The sequence below is a fragment of the Ceratotherium simum genome, chromosome 40, assembly GCF_057802395.1.
Source record: "Ceratotherium simum simum isolate JZ-2026a chromosome 40, ASM5780239v1, whole genome shotgun sequence".
Classification (NCBI taxonomy): Eukaryota; Metazoa; Chordata; class Mammalia; order Perissodactyla; family Rhinocerotidae; genus Ceratotherium; species Ceratotherium simum.
The window spans coordinates 9,153,223-9,175,700 of NC_141939.1; the positions used below are offsets into that span (position 1 = coordinate 9,153,223).

The 22,478-nt window shown below is 42.9% G+C and overlaps 1 protein-coding gene across 1 annotated transcript in view; it reads left to right on the top strand.

Annotated features, from left to right (window-relative positions):
* Positions 1-4,210: 4,210 nt before the first annotated feature.
* Positions 4,211-22,478, top strand: part of SLC9A4 (solute carrier family 9 member A4) — a 61,735-nt gene continuing 43,467 nt past the window's right edge. The window contains exons 1-2 of the mRNA XM_004435870.3: positions 4,211-4,466; positions 9,064-9,527. Coding sequence (XP_004435927.1) covers positions 4,211-4,466; positions 9,064-9,527 — 720 coding nt within the window. The remainder of the gene's footprint in view (positions 4,467-9,063; positions 9,528-22,478) is intronic.

Consider the following 22,478-nt stretch of genomic DNA (forward strand, 5'->3'; position numbering starts at 1 on the left):
TTCTTAAATTTATTGAGACTTGTTTTGTGGCCTAATATGTCGTCTATCCTGAGAATGTTCCATGTGCACTTGAGAAGAATGTGTATTCTGCAGTTTTTAGAAGGAATGTTCTGTATATATCTGGTTATTAAATCCATCTGGTCTAATGTATCATTTAAGGCCAATGATTCCTTTGATCTTCTGTCTGGATGATATAGCCATTGATGTAAGTGGAGAGTTAAAGTCCCTTACTATTATTATGTTATTGTCAATTTCTCCTTTTATGTCTATTAGTAACTGCTTTATATATTTAGGTGCTCCTATATTGGGTGCATAGATATTTACAAGTGTTATTTACTCTTCTTAGATTATTCCCTTTATCATTATGTAATGCCCTTCTTTGTCTTTCATTACAGTTTTGGTTTAAAGTCTATTTTGTCTGATATAAGTATTGGTACCCCAGCTTTCTTTTAATTTCCATTTGCATGGAATATCTTTTTCCATCCCTTTATTTTCAGCTTGTAAATGTCTTCAGCTCTGAAGTGTGTCTCTTGTATGCAACATATATATGGGTCTTTTTTTTAATTCATTCAGCCACCAAGTGTCTTTTGATTGGAGTATTTAGTCTATGTACTATCAATAAGTGTATACTTATTGCCATTTTGTTACTTTTTTTCTGGATGTTTTTGTAGCTCTCTGTTCCTTTCTTCTTCTCTTGCTCTCTTCCCTTGTGATTTGAAGGCTTTCTTTAGTGTTATGTTTGGGTTCCTTTCTCTTTATTTTTTGTGTATTTATTATATGTTTTTGGTTTGTGCTTACCATGAGGTTCATATATAATAACCAATGTAATGAGCAATCTATATTAAGTTGATGGTCTCTTAAGTTTGACGTTTTACTAAAAGTCCTACACTTTTACTCCCCCACCCAACATTTTTTGTTTTTGACATCATATTTTACCTCTTTTATTTTTGTGTATCCCTTAACCTCTTACCATAGATATAGATGATTTTAGTACTTTTGTCTTTTGACCTTCATACTAGCTTTATAGGTGGTTGATCCACTACCTTTACTGTATATTTGCCTTTACCAGTGATATTTTTTCTTTCGTAATTTTCTTATTCCTATTTGTGGTCTTTTCCACTTAAATAGGTTCCTTTAACATTTCTTGTAAGACCAGTTTAGTGGTGTTGAGCTCCTTTAGTTTTTGCTTGTCTGGAAAACTCTTTATCTCTCCTTCCATTCTGAATGATAAACTTACCAGGTAGAGTATTCTTAGTTGTAGGTTTTTGCCTTTTGGCACTTTGAATATATCATGCTACTCCCTTCTGGCCTGTAAGGTTTCTGCTGAGGAGTCAGCTGATAGTCTTATGGGGTTCTCTTTGTTGCTTTTCTCTTGCAGCTTTTAAGATTCTCTCTTTATCTTTAATCCTTGACATTTTAATTATAATGTGTCTTGATGTTGCCCTCTTTGTGTCCATCTTGTTTGGTCCTCTCTGTGCTTCCTGTACCTGGATGTCTGTTTCCTTCCCCAGGTTATGGAAGTTTTCGGCTATTATTTCTTCAAATAAGTTCCCTGTCCTTTTGTATCTCTCTCTTCTCCTTCTCTGAAACCTACAATGTGAATGTTACTATGCTTAATGTTGTTCCAGAGGTCTCTTAAACTGTCCTCATTCTTTTTAAATTCTTTTTTCTGGTCAGCTTGGGTGATTTACTCTACTCTTTCATCCAGATTGCTGATCCATTCTTCTGTGTCACCTTCTGTGCTCTTTATTCCGTCTATTGAACTTTTCATTTCCATTATTGTGTTCTTCAGCTCTGATTGATTCTTTTTTTAATTTCTAATTCTTTGTTAAAGTTCTCACTGTGTTTCACCTATTCTTCTCTCTAGTTCAGTGAGCATCCTTATGACCATTAGTTTGTACTCTTTATCAGGTAGATTGTTTATCTCTGTTTCATTTAGTTCTTTTTCTGAGGATTTGTCCTGTTCTTTTATTTGGAACATATTCCTTTGTCTTCTCATTTTCTCTCTTTCTCTACTTCTCTGTGCTTATTTCTATGTATTAGGTAGATTAGCTATGTATCCCGATCTTGGTAATGTAGCCTCATGTAGGTGATGTCTTATGGAGACCAGCAGTATGTTCTCTCTCATCCCCCATGACAAATGCTCCAGGAGTCTCCCCTGTGTGGGCTGTACGTGCCCTTCTGTTGTGGCAAGCCTGCTATTGCTGCAGGCATGTGGGTTGGCTGGGCTGGCTCCCAGGCCAGCTGGTCATGAGGCCCAGCCACGTGTGGCTGCTATGGGCACATTATTGGGTGGGGCAAGTCCCTGGCATGGCTGGCTGCAAGGTCTGGTAGGGCACAACTACTGCAGTTTTCTGAGTGAGTCAGGCCCCAGGGCAGCTGGTTGCTAGGCCCGAGGGTGCACAACTGCTGCAGGCCCCCAGTATGGCTGGCTACATGGCCCTACAGTACTCAGTTGCCTTGGATGCGTTAGTGGGCAGGGGGTGCTTCTAGTGAGGCTAGCTATATGAGCTCAGCTGTCGCCAGCTTGTTTTTGTGCAGGGCAGGCCCCTGGTGTGAATTGGCTATGTGGCCCTGAGGTGCACAGCTGCCTCAGGTGCACTGATGGGTGGGGCAGGCCCCAGGTGTGGCAGCATTCAACCATTTCAGGCATTGATAGGTGGGGCAGATCCTCTGTGTGGCTGTTTTTGAGGCCCAGTGCTGTAAGTTTGCTGCAGGCTTGTTAGTGGGTGGGGCTCGTCCCTAGGGCAGGTTACCTGTGCTGCTTGGCGGCGTTCAATCACCTTGGGTGCTCTAGCGGGTGGGGCAGACCTCTGTGCTTATAGGCTAAAGGAAGAATTCTAATGGCACCTGCCAGGATTGGTGTCAGCACAGCTGAATTAGGTCACAATAATGGCTGCCACCAGTGTCTCCATCCCTAGGGGGTGGGCCCAGCCACCTCCTGCCTCTCTGGAATATGCTCTGAGCTTAGCAAGTCTCTTTTGCCAATGGACTATGCACTTTTCAATCTGGTGTTTTGTGTTGGTTTCCTGTGCACAGGCCCTTTAAGAGCAGGTTTTCCTTTACCCGAAGTTCTACAGTTTTCCTGGGCATATTCTCTGTTGGTTTTCAAAGCCACATATTTTGAGATCTTGTCTCTCTTGTGCTAGATCTAAAGGCTGGATGCCTAATGTGGGATCTAGAATCCCCTGCTCCTCCGGGAAAACTCTGTACCTTTGAGATCGCTTTCTACCATGAAGTGCCACAGCTAGGGTGTGGTTTTTTCCTCAGAAGGTTTGCATCTCTGTCTCTTCCCCCTTCTCTGTGTTGTCCCTTGTTGTGGAGGGTTTTTTCATCCAGTTTCCAGATCTCGCTCAGAGGAAATTGTTCCACAGGTATTTATAGGTTTGTTGCATATGTGGGAGGAGGTGAGTTCAGGATCCTCCTACATGGCCATCTTCCAAACTCTGGCATAATTAGTAATAGCTCTTCTTTACTCACAAGTGCCCTGATTTGGATGATAATTACATAGTCATTTTAATTGTTCATCATTAAACATGCTAAGGTGTTGTGTTGCGGCTGCCCACTAGGTGTCAGAAGTGTAACCTTTGGAGAACACTCAGGGAAAGCATTTCATTACAAAAGTCAAATCACAACAAATAATTAAGCGTAGCTCAAGAGCTACCTGCAGCCTCGACCATTCAAAACAAATGAGAGAGCACGGGGAGGAGAGAAGGAGCAGGTGCAGGATAGGTAGCTCCTTACTGGGATCTGGTAAAGAGAGAAGGATTCCCTTCCTAGTTAGAAGGACTCCACTGATATCTGGAATGAGCACAATGGTGTCCTTTTTAATTTCACTCACAAGATGAAACCAGCGTGCAGAGAAGTGAGGAAACAATTTCAAATGAAGAGATATTTTCCTCTTCATAAATTGTTTTTCAAATCATGGTTGGATGAACGTCACACAGGCAGTTCCCTGGGTTTTGACAAGTCTATTGAATGACTGACTGCATTTGAGCCAGAAGCTGTGTTGCCTGAACACAAATCCTCTAATGACGATTTGAAAGCATCTATAATCAGAACTCAATGGCACTCTCGGACTCTTCTTGGAAGGACCCATGGACTGTACGTATATTACCTTTGACCCATGTGGATACCACTGCTCTCTAGAAACTCTCCTCACTTCAGATGTGTGCGCGCAACGGCACACAAGGTAGGATAAGCCCACAGCATGGGTTTTCAGGGGTTTGTACCTTTTGGTCTTTGGAATTGGTTGCTATTGCTAGTGGCCCTCAAGTGTTCTGAAGCATCTTCTGATATGAATGAATTCACAAATTCCACTGCCCAGCGTGAACCTAATGTTCAGTTTGCTGCTGCCAGCTCAGAGCCAGATGAGAAGATAGCTGTTTTTGCACTGGATTATGACTACGTGCAAATTCCTTATGAGGTCACCCTCTGGATACTTCTAGCATCCCTTGCAAAAATAGGTAAGTCCCCAAACACCTGGTTGTGGGAGTAGTTTTCCACATAAGATAATGTATGTGAAAATGCCTTCTGGACAGTGAGCTAAGTGGATTTTAACTGTTACTGCTATTACATCAAAACTTCTGTACCGTGGAGTCAAGGGAAAGTCATAACTGCTTTTTATGAAGCCATTTAATACTTCAGGATTGTGCTTTCAAATTTAAAATCATACTTCTGGATCATGGGTTGTTTTGATTTCTTTTCGTTTCAGGGTGGCAACCATGTGACATTATTTGGCATGTAAAAATCTCGAGTTCTATGCCTTAAAAAATAGACAGTAAGACATGTAGACCTTAGAATGATGCTCACTGGAAATTTCAGGAACCACATAAAATTCTTCCTTAATTCTCGGCCATGTAACCTTGGGCTTCATCAATGACTCCCATTGTTTATTCTTTATAAGTGGCACGTGCTCCTTGCAAATTGGCAGAAAGCAAGGAACAAGACAACCACAGACGACTCTTATATCACTCTGTGATGGGATACGGGGGCATATGAGATGATATCTGTCAGTAAAATATTGGTTTACACCTGAGCCAAATGGAACCAGTGGGGCACCTCTGGTTTCCCTTGTGAAATAAGGTGAATTCAAGTTAATGGTCTAAATTCTAATCAGAGTTCTTTGGGCCAAAAACTAAAGTGATGGTTTACGCTCTGACCATTTAATCCCTATCTCCACCCCTTGTCGCCTTAAAACCAGCTTATTCCAAAGTGGAAAACTGATACAATTATCTCAATTATTAAGCATAACATCTCCTCTACCTCAGTAATGAACTTTTTTATTTGAGTAGATAAATTGCTGTATTGGGATAGAATCTGTGAAACATTTTGATGCTTATTTACATTTTTCCTCTAGAATGGGTGTGAAATATGGGTTGAGCCATGAGATCTGGCAGTTAACTCCTTGGCATCAGAACTGTGGGCTCTGTCTATTCATCTTGCTCCCTCCCCACGGATGTTGGGGGTACTGGTGTATTCATCAGTTGCTCCTTCATAACTACTGTTCATTTGGAGCTAGTAAGGTGTGAAGATTGAATGGAAGTTGTTAGCTTGAAGAACACTTGTGTGATTTGTCAAATGATTAAATTACACAAAGTGTCTCACATTATTTCTAAAAAGTGCTCAGGTAAAATGGCTTTCTAAAGGGATAATATTCTCAATTCAGAGCTAGGGGTCTAATACCTTTCATGCAACCACATGGACTCGGAGAATATTCAATGTGATCGTATATATGCATTTTGAGTTTTCCTTTGTAAGCAATGATAGAGATTCTGGCCGCCCACTCCTTTCCTTTTTTACAGTAATGGGTGAAGTTGGTCTGGGAATCAGGAAACTAGATCTGCTGCTGACTAGCTAGTCACTTTGTCTTTCTAAGTCTCAGTTTGTTCACCTGTGAAATTATTTCTAAGACCTCTTTTGGTTCAGATAATTATTTTCTAATGGAAAAGAGGCTTACATTCTATATCAGTAAACGTCTCAATGCAGAAAAGATATATTTTATCTTGGCTTTATATTTGCATAAAGCATAAATTGTTCTTTAGAAATATTGTTTGTGCTGGGCTCATAGTTTTATATGTCGCCTCAGTCACCTCCGGCAAAAAAAAATGGCATAAAACTTTAACACGTAAGGAACCCATATAGATTTGTTAGATTCTATATTATAAAACTTGAATCAAAATGTAATTAATAATCATTACTATTATTATTCTTTTATTCAGTCATTCTATCAAGACACATTTATTGAATGCCCATGCAATATGTGTGAATGACCGTGGTCCCTGCCCTCAAGAAACTTAGTTTAAAACCTTAGTTTAAAGTCAAATCCAGCACTGTCTGACAGAAAAACATTGCAACTGTCCCCAATCCTTTTTAAAACACTAAACTCTACATGTTATAAAAGAATGATATTATAGAACAAAGATAATACAAAGTCACCTCAGACTTTTGTTTATTTTTTATTTTAGTTTCACTTCTTGGAACATTATAAAAAGATGTTCCTTGAATCATTGGGCAGAATAGAATTGTAGGGCCGTCTTTGACTTTCAGGCAGGACTTTGTTATTTGTGCCATTTAAGTTTCAGACACTGGAACTGTAAAAATCTCCAAGTAACTGACTTTATTGTCAATTGTGAAAGGGGAGAGAGTTGTGAAATGTGAAATGCACATAGAATGTCCCTTTACAGTGCCCGATTCACAGGCATGAAGCCTCTTCATGCTACTGCTGTGTAGATGCAACTTGGCTTAAGGCAGGTACGTGTCGGATCCATTTCAGGAAACTCGATTCGTGGAAACAGGACCAAACTGGGGAGACACAGGGCCTGAGAAAATCACACTACGGGCTCTTGCACCTATTTTACATATTAAAAAGTTCAGTGTGGTTAAAATAAGCACTAAATGCAAAAGGAGAATGGAGGAGAAGAAGGAGAAGAGGAAGAAGAAGAGGGAGGAGGAGGAGGAGAGGAAGTAGGAGGAGAGAAGGGGGAGGAGGAGGAGGAGGGAGAGGACAAAGGTGTCATTAGGAAGTGGAGAGAGCAGGACTCTAGAAGGAGAATTTCAGCTAGTCTTGAAGCCAGTGGGCCAGGCTTGTGGTTTGGAATAGTGTCGCTTGATACTAGTGATACTCCATTGTAATCACCTGCCTGCTGATAGTGAATGGAGAAGTTCAAAGCTGTGGGCAGGAAAACCCACATGCTCATTGGATGGCTGAACCTAAAAATTCCTAAGGAGACATTCAATGCCTCTCTATGGCCCATGGGAGCAAGCCTATACTCCTTAGCCTTGAATTCAAGGCCCTCCGTTATTTGGCTCAAAATCATCTTCCGACTCTTTTTCCAATGCTCTTTCCAATTCAAAATTTGCTCCAGGCAGGTGGATCTCCTCAATGAACGTCAAATATCTGACTGGGCCATCTTGTCTCTCTTCTTGTTTCTTGGAGTTCTCCCCGCCTAAAATATCTTCCATTGTGTTGTTCAACTATGTAAGCCCTACTCATTCTTCAATAACCTGTTCAACTTCTATTTCCCATGTAAAAGCTTCTCTGATGAACATTTAACCTGTTCATTCATTCATTTATTAACTTGTAGATTCTTTCAGCAAATAGACCAGCTGTTGGGAAATGACAACTTGCTAAGGGCTTTGGGGAGATATAAAGATGTATATCATTCTGCCAGTGTTTGAGGAGTTTAGAGATTAGTAGGAGAGACAAGTCGTGCACAAAAAATGGTAGAAAAAGATCATTCTTATTAGACAGTTAGAGACAAAATGTTATAATAATTCAGAGGAAGACGTATTATTTCCTTGGGAAGTGGTTGGCAAAATCTTAACCTCAAAGATTGAGCAGGACGAAAACAGGTTGAAGAAAAGGATAATCCAGGCAGCAATAACAGTATACAAAGACAAGGAAGAGGGCCTGCAGGATGAAAAGGCCTGTGGTTGACTATAATGTTGGATTGTGGGATGTATAAAGATAGTGCAGGGTGTGTGAAATATTGACTAGGAGAGAGCCCCAGGGTGACCCCCTGTGCTCTGATCTCTTATCATATTTGTTGATTTATTCAATATGCATGGCATTATATACTTATACATTGTATTGTTTTTATATTCTTACTTGTAAATGTCTTATGTCTAAAATTTTGTCAACAGTTGGAATTGTAGAAAACATGTTTGGTCCTCCACCTCACAATACTTGCCAGTGGGTTGGTCTTGGCACAGGGATGCTTAACAAATACCCCCAGTGTAAAATCCATGCGATGCTCTGTGTGCCTTCAGGGTCTTAGGTGGGGAATGAGACAATCAGATACTTGTGGTATAGAAAAGTCATCTGGCCGCAGGATGTGGAATGGACTGGGGGCTTGAGGATGAGGAAAGAGATCAGGACGACAATGCAGTAATTAGGATGCGAAGTAGGGAGGCCCTCAAAAAGACAGTGGCTGTAGAAACGGAGAGGAGGGGAGGGTCTTTAAGGCAGCTAATGAGAGACAGAAGTGATGAAATGGGGAGCTGACTGCATGAAGGGGCAAAGGTGGTGGAGGAAGGGCTTCATGAGAATGTGACTTGATTTCCCTCTTAAGTGCCTGACTGGATGCAATGTCATTGGTTAAATAAGGGAAACAAAATAAAGGACTCAATTTTTGGTTGTTTTTTGGTGGAGAGGGAAGTGAGGTAAGGTTTGGAACAAGCTGAGGTTTAAGTGACTGTGATCGACTGCATGGGCTTTAAAGGTGGGTTTTGCATGAGTGCAGAAGAGTTCCACCCTCTTCTCTCCTCTTCTCTAATGCGCCTCTCGGATCCCCGTAAGATGGGAAAGCAGGAAAGAGGAAGGGGAAGGGGACTAGCAGGCTGGACCTGGCATGTTAAGCACTTGATCTTGTTTAAAGCCCCGGCAACACTCCCAGATCCTGCGGCAGATGGGATGCTGAGGCCCAGAGATGCCAGTCAGCTTGGCCAAGGCCCCATCTGCTTAACTTTGAAAGATCTCTTGTACACTCGTCTCCTGGGATCTTAGTGGCCAGAACTGTTTTATTTGCAAACATCTAAATGTGGATCTCTGTTCTTCCACAGGCTTCCATCTTTACCACAGATTGCCAGGCCTCATGCCGGAAAGCTGCCTCCTTATCACCGTTGGGGCTCTGGTGGGTGCCATCATCTTTGGCACCGACCATAAATCACCTCCGGTCATGGATTCGAGCATCTACTTCTTATATCTCCTTCCACCCATTGTCCTGGAGGGCGGTTACTTTATGCCCACCCGGCCCTTCTTTGAGAACATCGGCTCCATCCTGTGGTGGGCATGTCTGGGGGCCCTGATCAACGCCTTTGGCATTGGCCTCTCCCTCTACCTCATCTGCCAGATCAAGGCCTTTGGCCTCAGTGACGTCAACCTGCTTCAGAACCTGCTGTTTGGCAGCCTGATCTCAGCTGTGGACCCGGTGGCCGTGTTGGCTGTGTTCGAGGAGGCGCGTGTGAACGAGCCGCTCTATATGATGATCTTTGGGGAGGCCCTTCTCAATGATGGCATTACTGTGGTGAGATGTCAATGACGCGTCCCCAGGGAGATGAGGGGTCTGGGGTGTGCCTGGGGATAGGAGTCTGTCCTCAGCACTAATGGAGAAGGCTGAGCAGGACTGGGCCACAGCAGGATGGAGATAGGCTTTGGTCAACTCAGTGTGGCCCAAGTTCTGACAATTTCCCTTAGGATCTATGTTGTGTGCATAATTGCTCACTAACACTGTTTGTCATTCACTAGCCAACTAGCTTCTTTAAAGAGAGAAAAAGAAGAGAGAACATATAATTCTTTAGTTAAATTCTGTCTTTCAGTTAGCAAGTAGAAGCTGTTGCTAAAGGCTCTTCTGGGTTTTCATACTAGGACGAGCAGTACTTATGTTTTTATTTTCTCACATTCAGCAGACCTCACTCTCATTTCCTTTATATGCTTTTTTTTTTCAATGTGATGCATTAGATGATGAAGTTAAATAAAAGATAGGGGTAGGAAGAGAGATGACAGGATTTGCAAAAATGCATTAGCTTGTACCTCAGTCTCGATTGCATGACTCATACAGAAAATGTGAAAGAGGCATTTTTGCTTAGGAGTCCTTCTGCAGAGAAGTCAAGGACGACTTACAGGCTAGATCAACAGGTAACATTAAAGGCCCAAGAAATGTCTTTGGCTGGAGACGCTGGAATTTTCCTGATTAGTCATCTCATTGCTCAGTTTCTTTACCTTACTACAAACCTTCACAAAGTGTTAGTCCATGAGACTTTTTAGATATACTTTGATATACTTTTCTTATTTTAAAATTTATATCACATCACATAAGTAATACTAGAATGCATTTTCAATGTAAAAGACTCACACAGTACAAAATTATACAGCATAAGAGCACAAAAGCCGCCGTTGTCCGGCTCCTCACTCTCTATGCAAGAAGTGACCCCTTTGTTCAGTTGGGGGTTTTCCCTCCTCATCTTCATTATATGCACACGCATATATATACGCAGATGTAGATTATATTACTTTACATAAATTGGATGGGATTATATTATCTGTGTTGCTTGGATGTATCAAGTCTTGGAATTCTTTCTAGGTCTTTTCAACTGTTGCATAGTATTTCACAGATTACGTTTACAATAATTTATTTAACCATTTCCTGATGGATTCATGTTCAGGTTGTTGGCAATATTTCACTTTTAAAACAATGTTGTAATGGAAAGTCTTGTTTATGTGTGCATCTCTTTTTGAATTTGTGAATATTTTTATAGGATATATTCTTGGAAGTGAAATTTCTGGGTTAAAAAGCAGGTATACTTAAAAATTTGAAGGTTACTTCTGTTTTAATCACCTCCTTTTCACCCAATTGATGAAGGAGGGATTCTGAGCTAGCGTTATGGAGCGACACCTGACACTAGACAGATGGATCAATAACAGTTTGTTAATCACATACACTCCCAGCCCGGGGAGGAGGACACTGCACCCATGCGGAGCCACATGGGGGCTGTACTCCGGAACAGAGGGAACAACCAGTGGTGTGGGAGGCAGGTTTTGCAGTATTAAGAGGATGGGGTGCTTCCTGGTTCCCACAGGATGACGTGATTGGCTTGTTTGACTAATTCCAGGGGCTGGCAGGGGGCTCACACACAATACTCAGGGATAAGCAGGAACTGTACCTGGTCCCCTTGATAAGGAGCGTAATTTGGCTGGAGGACTTTATCCATGGGGTCAGACTGGTGAGGGGAGCTTGCAGTTAGGCCATTCAAGACCCTCACAGTTTTACCAAATGTCAAGGTAGCAAGTATTATTGGACCTGAATTTTAGTCTTTACATCACAGCTGCCAAGATTTTCCAGAAAGTCTTTATGGGCTTACATTTCCATAGACAGTGTATTGAGTGCAGTTTTCCTTGTATTGTCAACAAGAGATATTGTTTTCTTAATATTTTCCAATCTAATGAGCAAAAAAAGGATTACTCATGTTTGTTTTAATTAGCATGATGATTGCAAGCATCTTTTCAATGATTGTGGATCATTAGTGTTTCTCACACTGTAAATTGGAAGTTCATGTCCTGTAAGGGTTGCTAGACTTAAAAAAAATACAGGACACCCACTTAAATTTCAATTTCATATAAACAATGAATAATTTTGTCATAAGTATGTCCCAATTATTGTATACAAATATTGTGTCTTCTCCATTTTTCCTTAGGATGACATGTTGATTTGTAGAAACTCATTAAATTATCTAAACTTTTGAATATTACGTAAAAAGCAAATATTTTCTTCCATTCTGTCACTTAAAATTTTTTAGATTATGGTATCTTTTATCATATACAGTTTTAAATTTTTATGATGCCAAACCCACTAACACACTCTTTTATTGCCTCTGGGTGTGATATTTTGCTTTTGGAGATTGTGCCTAACCAAAGAACCTGCAAATATTATGTTTTTTATTTCCCCCGTTTTACAGTTAATTAGTTAATTCATCTGGCACACAATATTTTATCATGAGGGTTTTATGCAAAAATAGATAGTACAGAGGGGAAAAGGCTCTTGAAAAGTAATCCAAGACATCCAGGGTAGGTTGACCAAGTGAAGGAGGCCTGTACTTGAAGATAGAAGTCAATCTGTCTGTTCACAATGAGAATCTCTAACTGTTGAGCAAGGTACTAGAGTCATCAGGCCTGCACGTACTTTCTTCACCAAAGGCCAAGTTGTCGGGAAGTTGCCAGGGGCACCTAGATTCCAGACTGCCGTGGGTTCAGATATTTAGTTTCTCAGAGTGTGACCCTCAAGCACGTGCCTCAGAATCACCCTGATGAGCTTGATGAGTATTCAGATGTCCAAACCCCATCCCAGAACGACTGACCCAGATTCTCTGGGACTCAAGCCTAGGAATCTGTATTTTTTTTTCTTTTTGTGAGGAAGATCAGCCCTGATCTAACATCCAATGCCAATCCTCCTCTTTTTTGCTGAGGAAGACTGGCCCTGGGCTAACATTCGTGCCCATCTTCCTGTACTTTATATGGGATGCTGCCACAGCATGGTTTGATAAGCAGTGCGTCGGTGTGCGCCTGGGATCTGAACCAGGGAACCCCGGGCTGCCGAAGCAGAGCGTGCACACTTAGCTGCTGTGCCACTGGGCCGGCCCCCCGGGAATCTGTATTTTTAACAAACACCTCTGATGACTGCTGACATTTGAGAACCACTGGTTTATTGCCTTTAGGTTGAGAGAAGCCGATGTATCTTGATCTAAATGATGATACGGCTAGAACAAGGACTGCGCACCTCTCCTTAGACTGGGCTAGATTAGGTCCAGGGGGATTAGATTAGGAAATCCAAAACTTTTGGTTTTGTTACAATGGAGTAAGTGTCCTTGGCTGGACATCTGTTCCATCTCCTAAGGCAGCCCCTCTGAGCCATGATGCTTTCATTTCATAGTTCATCTCCCAGACACAATCTAATTTCACTAATATCCAAGTTCTTTGAGGTTTTTTACTTACTGTAACGCCTACTACTGGCAATGCCATTGAGAGTGTTTATCTGTGATAACATCAGGGCCACCTCCTGGCAGCCCATTCTGAGGTAATTATTCACCCTGTCCTTCACAAATTATTAGAGAAGTCTAGAAATGACTTTCTAAATACCAACTCTTTAATTTTCACAGAACACATTGTTTCTTCATTGGGAACTTTATGATACAATCTACAAAAATTCTTTCTGAGAAATAGCGTTTATTAATTACCAATGAAAGCATTTGACTCTGCTGCCTCCTTGGTGCTGTGGCTAAGCTTGCGAATCTGACCTCACCCAGATTTTGCCTAGATTTTACATCTAGAGCCAAACAAAGCTTGGTTTCTGGTTGGGGTTTGTTTGCTAGCAGCATTTGTTTGACTTTCCCAAAGTTTAATTGCTTCCACTTAGACATTTTTTGAAAGGATAATTTCAAAATAAAATTATAATATTCAAGTGTCCAGAGTATCTGCTGAGGACATTGCTGTGACCTCCAGTGGGCGAAGTTTCTGTTGTGTTGGCTCCAGGAGGGTTGCCCACACGTCACTCCTGGGTCACTCCGTGGTCACCCACAGCACAGTGAGTATTAAGTGTGTGCTGGGGCACTTCTGCGTCCCTATGTGAAACCAGAGACGCTCCAGGGCTAGATTTAGAAAGCAGCTTGAAAGCAACTGGTATTTAATGCAGTCCAGTTGTATTTTGAGCCAAAGGCCTTGAACTCACCCTTTCATTGAGGAAGGAGCCTTCTTAGGGGCAAGAGTCGAAAGCAAAGTCTTTCAGCGGAAAGTTTGAGTCATCTAGAAAGTGATCTATGATTAGTGGGTTACATGTGACAACTCTACAGATCTTTAACCACTAAAGAGCTGCCTTCTCACTGAAAAGAAGGAGTTGCTCCAGAACTGCTGTGATAGCAATGAATCTGATTCTCTAGGTCTCTTGTCCCCCTGATTTCTCCCTTTCGCTGAATGTTTTAGGTTGTGGCTCTTATCACCAGAACATACCGTTAATGGTAGGCACAGAGAACAGAGGGCAAACCAAATAGTTTTAAAATGATAACTAGTGTCCACAGTTAAATCTCATGGCTAAAATCACAGCAAGAAGAGAGGTACAGCTACCATATCCTAGTATACTAGGTCCTGTATGGGGTCACTTTTACATTTATTATTTTATTAAATCCTTAGATTTTTCTATGAGGTATGAATTAATACCCACATTTCACAGAGGAAGAAAATAAGGCAAAGGAAGTTAAAATAAACTGAACAAGGGCATACTGCCTGGTCAGTCACAGACTGGACATGGGTGCTCAGGTCTGTCTCATTCCAATCTCTTTCCTTTTATTTCTCCCTTTTGAATTTCCAACTCATGGAGCTGGGAGGGACAGGAGAGAACCCATGTGTTACCAATAAGGAGACTGGGCTTATGCCCAGTTAGTAGTGAAGCCAGTGCTCCTCCAAATCAGAGCTAGCTTGATTGGCTGAGTCCAATGTGTGGCTCCAGGAAAGAATCTGATCATCTCTGTGCTTCATTTCTGTCCAATTGGGGTGATGATATTGTTTAGCTCATAGGGTCACTGGAAAACTCATATTCAGCTCTTAGTACAGTGAGTGCCTAGCACGTAGTGAGTACTCCACGAATGCTGGCTGTTATCCTTATATTACACCAACTTACGAACATGGCATGATGGTTGGTTGCCTTAAGAGGCAGTTGGTTTTAAATGTGGCACTACCTCATTTACTGTAGGCAGATTGTTCATACATTACATTCTTCCTTGGTTTTCCTGGATCAACTTGTTGAATGAGCAACCAGGTGATGCCACCAAGGTTTCTATCACTTTCCATCTCTCGCCATCTCTTTCCTCCTCCCACTCATCTTAGAGGTGCACACATCTCCCCCTCCTCCCACTCATCTGAGAGGTCCACACACCTCCCTCCTCCCCCTCCTCTGAGAGATCCAAAAGGCCAGGACCAGCCAGGGCTGAGATTTGAATGCAGGCAGCCCGGCTCCAGAGCATCTCTTCTCCTAACTGATACTCTACACTGTTCCTTCACCTCTCCCTCTCGCCCTCCCAGTTTCTTTTCCTCTGGTTCTCTCCTTCTCTTAGTGATATCTTCACTTGGCGTCTTGCTAGTCTACCCCCTAGGAATGAGAGAGTGGTAGAGAGAGGTCGACTAAAATTTCTGAGCACAGACCTTGGGCCAACCAGCCACAATGAAGGGTGCTGTATGTACTTTTCCTTATTCGAGCCTCATAACAACCTAATGTGGCGGGGACTGTCATCCCCATTCTGTGATGGGACAGTATGTAGTGGTCAAGAGCAGAGACCCCTGGACCTGACGTCTGGGCTCACGTCTCTGTACTGGCCCTTCTTGGGCCTTGGAGCCTCTCAAATGAGTTACCAGATCTCCATGTGCTTAAGTTTCCTCATTGTTGTTTTTATTATAAAGACACAGGTTGTCAAAGGAGTAGTTTATTTATTAAATATAGTTTATTCTTTGTGGCTCGATATCCAAAAGATATGGTGAAGAGTTATCCTCCAGCTGCTTTTCCCAGACAGCAATCAATAGCAATGGTTTCTTAGCAGAGATCTTTTACCTTTCATTCAATTTGTCCTTCTATTTATTATGCATTCTTGTTGCTGGCCTTAGATCCTAAATGTCCTGATCCCTCATGCTAGAATTCCTTTGCCCTGTTCTCCTCTCATCTTTCCATCCCTCTAGCAGCCTGACTTTGCTAATTAGCTGATGTTGATCCTCGTGATTTCTCTCCTAGCAGCTCCCGCCATCATCACAGGACCCAGCACGTAGCCCTGAGTGTTGCCGCGGGTGCTGAGTAAATGACTGTAATGCAGGAGAGAATGCTTCAGAGACAGTGAATAAATGAATGAGGGAGGGAGTGATGGGGCTGAGGAGAGGCTGTGCAGAGGCTGTGCAGGCCCTGGGGCCCACCTGCAACTCCTGCCAGTCTTGGTGACCACAGCCCTCCTCCCAAGAGTGACACTCCATTGGAATTTGTATTTGTCAGGGAGGCTGTGAGCAAACTGGGGTGTTCTCCCTCCTACAAAGTGCCACCGGCAAACTTCAGAATTGCTCCCTGAGCCTACATGCTAGAGGTGCGATGAAACCAGGGGCAGGCGTGCTGGGAGAGAAGAGTCCCAGTCTCCTTCCTTCCCACACCTTCATGGAGCACCTATCCACGCCTGTGCTGTCCTGGGCACTGGGCGTGTGAAGATGAACTGTGTGCCTCTGATCCATCAGGTGACCACTCAATGGCAGAGGGACAATCATGGCCCCCGCTAGCTGTGAGAATGAGATGGCGAGTTCAAACCAAGCCAGGACCATAGGGAGCAGCACAGAAGAAGCTGTGATTCATTTGGGAAAGATTTAAAAAAACTTTCATTTGGGGGTGAATTTTCCTTTGTGATTCTCTCTGGTTTATATTTTCCTGCCTTAAAGGGGTCCAATAACATCCCATTCAAGAGGCAGTCAGGTGTAGCCAGGAGCCTGGACAGAGCGGCCATACATCTTAGTTCAAGTCCTGGCTTCTCTACTTGCACACTGTGTGACTTCATGTGAGTTCTTAACTCCTCTGGGCCTCAGTTTCTTGTCTGTAAAATGGAGATCAGGTTGTGTGAGGGTGAAAATGAGTTGCTACACATAAGCATTTAAAATAGTGCCTGGCACAGGGTGAGTACAGAGTGTTTGATGTTTGTGATATTATGATTTATAATCAGAAATATATATTTAGTCTTCATCCCCATTCAGGGCACAAAGCTCATAAAACCCTTGGAATTTCCTATGTGATGAGAATGATAAAAGTGTCTTTTGTTATGTTAATGAAGTTACTTTTGGAAAGCCCCTAGGTTACCTAAGGATGGGGGCTGGTTGCCATGGAGCCAACCATGAGATTAGAGGGTTGGAACTTTCAGTCCCCCCCCCCCCCCCCCGTGACCTCCTGGGAGGGGAGAGGGGCTGGAGGTCGAGTTTAATCACCAATGGCCAATGATTTAATCAATCATGCCTACGTAATGAAGCCTCAATAAAAACCCAAACTGACTGAGTTTGGAGAACTTCTTGGTTGGTGAACAGGTGGAGAGGAGAGGGGCACCGGGAGAGGGTGTGGCATCTCCACGGCCTTTCCCCATATTTTGCCCTACACATCTCTTCAAGCTGACTGTTCCCGAGTTATGTCCTTTTATAGTAAACCAGTAATCTGGTAAGTAAAGTGTTCCTCTGAGTTCTGTGAGCTGCTCTAGCTACTTAATTGAAGCCAAGGAGGGGGTCATTGGAACCTCTGTTCTATAGCCAGTTGGTCAGAATCACAGGTGACAACCTGGACTTGCGATTGGCATCTGAAGTGGGCAGAGGAGTCTTGAAGGACTGAGCCCTTAACCTGTGGAATATGACACTATCTCCAGTACATAGTGTCAGAATTGAGTTAATTGCTTGGTGGTGTTGGGAACAAAACACACACAACGGAATTGGTGTCAGAATCAGTTAATAATAGTGTTGTTAACAGAAGTTTTTCTACCTGGGCGCTTCTGAGCCACAGAGCTCTCCTCACGTCCTAAGTGGTGCCACATTCGTATTGTCCATCTGTCTGGACTTTGCAGTCTCAGCTTTTCCTGGAGAAGGGCTGTACACAAACTTGAACAGACTCTTTAGCGGGGAGCGGGAGGCAAATTTTTCTTGTCCTCTTTTGTGTCTCCTTATTTCCTTTCATTTTATTGAGGTTCCTAGGATAGGAGGTGAGAGGCCCCAGGTACCTTTACATGTAGACAGTTTCCTCTGGCCAAGAATGTAGGGAGCTCAGGGTATAACGAGGATGTGAACCTTACAAGTTGTGTGACCTTGAGCAGGTGACTCAATCCTTTTGTGCCTCTGCTTCTCCACGTGGAAAATGAGAATGATTAATCTGACCTCAGAGAGTGGTTTTGAGGATGATATGTAATAAGACACGTGGACGCCTGGCACACGGTAGGTGATGAGAAATGCCTTCCTGTATTTGAAAGGAGGTTCCACACAAGAAAGGCAATCTGGGTGGTGTCTGTCGGCATAGAAATGGGGACAAGGCCTAAACCTCAGACAGGGCCATGCAGCCTTGGTTGGGTGGCTTCAGGTGACAAGGGAGTGAATTTCGCCCCTGGCAATGGCTCAGAAAGTGCACCTGAGCTGTGCGATGTCTCTCTCAGGGCTACTTCTGACCCCCGTGGGGGAGGGCAGGTGTCTGATGCCCACCCAGCCCAGAACCCAGGCATTTCTTTCAGACATACACTCTCATCAAAGCATTTGGAGGTTTGCCTGGCGAGCTTCTCCTCAGCCCACAGCTGCTATCGGCAGTGAGATAGGGTGCTGGCTGTGAGGGCCCACTGTGTGTGTGTGTGTGTGTGTGTGTGTGTGTGTGTGGCAACACACACAAATAGCTTGGGATGACACTTGGACCAGGTTGGGGTGGTGGGAGGAGACAGGAGAAATGAGGGGCAGAGGGCAGCTCATGTCAATCCCGGCAAACAAGGATGTTGAGGGCTCGGAGGTTCCCCAACATGGAGAAGGCAAATTTGATACTTAAACTTCCCCAACTGAACGACGCGTTTACCTCCTGCATGTCTGGGGTCTAAGCTGTAGATGCTATTAACCAGCAGCTTGAAATATGTGTTCCTTAGGCGTGTGTTAATAATTCAGAGGCATGCTGAAACAATGCAGGGTCAGAGAGGAACACTTCAACAATTATTTCATTGGAATTCCTCAAATTTTATTCATAAACACTTGTTTGGTTCATTTTCTTCTGGTTGAAGAAACAGAGTGATTGAAGTTTGATTGTACAAATTGCTTTTTAACCAGCCTACGCTGTGAGCCACTTACAGGGGGTTAGAACTCACTCCAGTTCACAGGGGCAGGAAAAAAGACAAAGGCTCACTGGTATCAGGTTGTCCTTCCTTTGTCAGAAGGTAGGTTGAGTAGCTATTGAAATAGATTTGGAAAAGAAACACTTAGGGAGAAAAGCAAACTCTTTAAATCTTTAGGGAATAATCAGAATGAGCACAGAATAGCCTATAGAAGCAGTTCTTTCAAAGCCGTAACAACCATGCACTGTGCACCAACTGCGCTAAGTGCCGGGGATGCAGAAGAAAACATTGTCCCTCCTTTAAGGAGCCACTAGCAATGAACATTTGACATATTTCTTTTCATTTGTAAATTATTCTTCTTACTCAAAACCACAGACCTACCTATTCTTCTGTATTTTCTTATAGCCCTTTTAAGCCATAGAAATTTCCTGGGAGATTACATAGTACATTATGTAGAAATCCACATTATCTAGAAATCACTGACTTGGGAGAAAAGCCTAGAACTCCAAACACAGCCAAGAGAGCTTCCTAGTTCCGTGGTTTTCAACAGATCCGCCACCCCCAACCACACATCTGAGTGCATTGTCAAGAGTGTGTTGGGTGTGTTGGGTTGTGAAACGGAAAATGAATGCTTGGTATCATGCAAAAAGTCCCATGAGCTGGCTGGCTGAAAGAGCCGGTTGACATTGATTATGTAAAATGAACAGTATCCAGCAGAACCTGTTGTGCAAGCCCACTCTGTAACTTTACATCCAGGTGATGAGTTGGAGAGGAAGCCATTGATCCAGGCTCTGGGCTATGGTTATCCACACTTCACTCCTTTCCACCCAGGATCAGCCTTGGTCATTAGCGAGTATTAGACTAACAGTATGGGAGAAAATTGAGAGATCTTGAAATCCAGCTTCTTTATTTAAAAGTAAATTTCAGTCCTGTTTGATTGAGCCAGAGTTCCCCTGACTCTGAATCATTCATTTATTCATCCTTCATTCATTCGTTCACAAAAAAATATTACTGAGCAACTACTTTCTGTCAGAAACTGCTCTTTCCTCTATGCCAGAGTGACCTCAGAAGAAGCAAATCACTGAGCTAGTCTTCAGCGAACTTAATTCTACTGATCACAAGTGATGTATGCTTTTAGAGTTAAAAAGTTTTGAGGTTGGGCCAGCCCTGGTGGTCTAGTGGTTAAGTATAGCATGCTCGGCTTCAGTGGCCCAGGTTCAGTTCCCAGGCATGGACCTACACTGCTCTGTTAGCAGACATGCTGTATTGGCGGTCCACATACTTAAAAATAGAGGAAGATTGGCACAGATGTTAGCTCAGGGTGAATCTTCCTCAGCCAAAAAAAAAAAAAAATTTTTGAGGTTAAATAGCCTTCGAATTACTTTTCCTGTCATGGAGATGTACTAACACCAGATGGTGAAAGATAGTTCTGTGAGCATTTGCTCCAAGTTGGTGTGGGGAGCGAGGGAGGGGAGAGATTGCTAGGCTAGGGCAGTTCCTTGGACAATGTCTTGGGTGAGGAACAGGTGTTGGTGAGGGTGGGTAATTACTATCAGGTTAGTTTTGAACCGCTGGGTTTGACATACCTACAGACCACTGAAAATAATTTTTCAGTAGTTTTAGAAACAGGAGTCAGGGGCCTGGGGGAGAGATCGAACGGAAACGCATATTTGGGAGCCATTGGCAGGTAGGTGGTCATCGCAGCTACGAAATATGGCAGTCGTCTCCCCACTATTCTTCAAGTTGAGAAGAATTTTCAAACTTTTTATATTGAAAAGGATTTCTTTAAAGAAACGTCTTTGTTGTGCCCTAAATCAATAAAATCCTGCCACTCACACTTCTCTCCTCTTTAGTGAATTTTCTGACGACGGTTCGGGTCCTCTTCCTGGCCTCTGTTCTCTGAGGTTATAAGCAACGAATGTTCAGGGATATCAGCCTAGGAGAGCTGGTGAATCCCATGTTTCATTTCCGGTCCTGAGATGCGGATCTTCTTCTTCCTTCCTTTAGGAGTGAGGTGAAAGCCTCTTCCCTTCTGTCTTTTAATCTTTATGTGGCGCCTGCTACGTAATCGCTGGTTTTCTTGGTTGATTTTCTTTAACAGTCAGAGCAAGTGCTTGTCAAGGAACTGCTGTATGACAGAGTCGAATGTGCCAATGCCCTTTCAAACAAAATGGAAAATTAACTGGGTTCATTGTTTAATTTCCTGTGTAACGTTGATAAATCCATTTCTTTCTTTCTTTTTTTTTTTTTTTTTGTGAGGAAGATCAGCCCTGAGTAACATCTGCCAATCCTCCTCTTTTTGCTGAGGAAGACTGGCCCTGGGCTAACATCCATGCCCATCTTCCTCCACTTTGTATGGGACGCCGCCACAGCAAGGCTTGACAAGCGGTGCATCAGTGGGCGCCCGGGATCCAAACCGGCGAACCCTGGGCTGCCGCGGCAGAGCGTGCACACTTAACCACTTGTGCCACTGGCCAGCCCATGAATCCATTTCTTTATGATATTCTCTGTATCTTCCCACTATCTGACATACAGTAAAGATAATTTTTATTGTACTGTGCTGTGACTCTGAACTTTCAATGCTTTTTGCATGTATGTAGAGTCAGTCATTAATTAGGCTTTTTGTTTTTAAGGAACTGAGTTTATGGCAAGCTCAAGTAATGAGAATTAATTAAAAAGATATATAAGGTGTTCAGGAAGACATAGATCCTGTATTAGTCCGTTAGGGCTGCCATAACAAAATACCACAGACTGGGTGGCTTAAACAACATAAATGTATTTTTTCACAGTCTTGGATGCTGGAAGTCCAAGATCAAAGTGACAGCAGGGTTGGTTTCTGGTGAGATACTCCTGGTGTCTCTTTCTTTTCTTGTAAGGACACCAGTCCTATTGGATTAGGGCCCCACCCTTATGACCTCATTTAACCTTAATTACCTCTTTATGAACTTCAACATATGAATTTTGGGAGGACACCATTCATAGAAAACTCCTCAGGAACCCAGGAAAAGGAAGTTCTTTACAATGAGGTCTCACAAAGGCTATAACTAGAACCAAGCTGGTTTTAGGGATTTCAGATCTTTTCTTACAGTCAGGATGGACGAGGTTATGCTGTGGTAATAAACATCCCTCCAAACCTCAGTGGCCTAAAACAACAAAGGAGTATTTCTTGTTTACACTATTTGTCTTTCTCTGACCAACAGAGGCTTCTATTCATCATGGTTACTCAGGATCCTGGCCTCAGAGAGCAGCCACCGTATTGAGCACTGCTGGTCATTGTACCAGCAGGAAAGAGAGATTTATGGAAGGCCTTACCTCAGCATGCAAACTCCCCATCCCATAAATGGCATATATCACCTCTGCTCAAAACTCATTCAATTGAAAACTTGGCTGAGCATAGTCATATGGTAGAGGCTGGAATTGCAATCCCATCAGGTGCTTAGAAGGAAAATAAGTATTGGGTAAACAGTGCTAACAACTATCCCATCGTCACTCCAGAGCCCCACAATGGATGCCACTTGGTCACTTGCTCAGATTCCACTGCTTTTTTATAGATCTTTTCATTTCTCTTCCCATTCCAGTTAGCTTCCACATAATCTACTCAGTTATCTGTCCCCTACTCCTTAGTTTTTATTATTCAC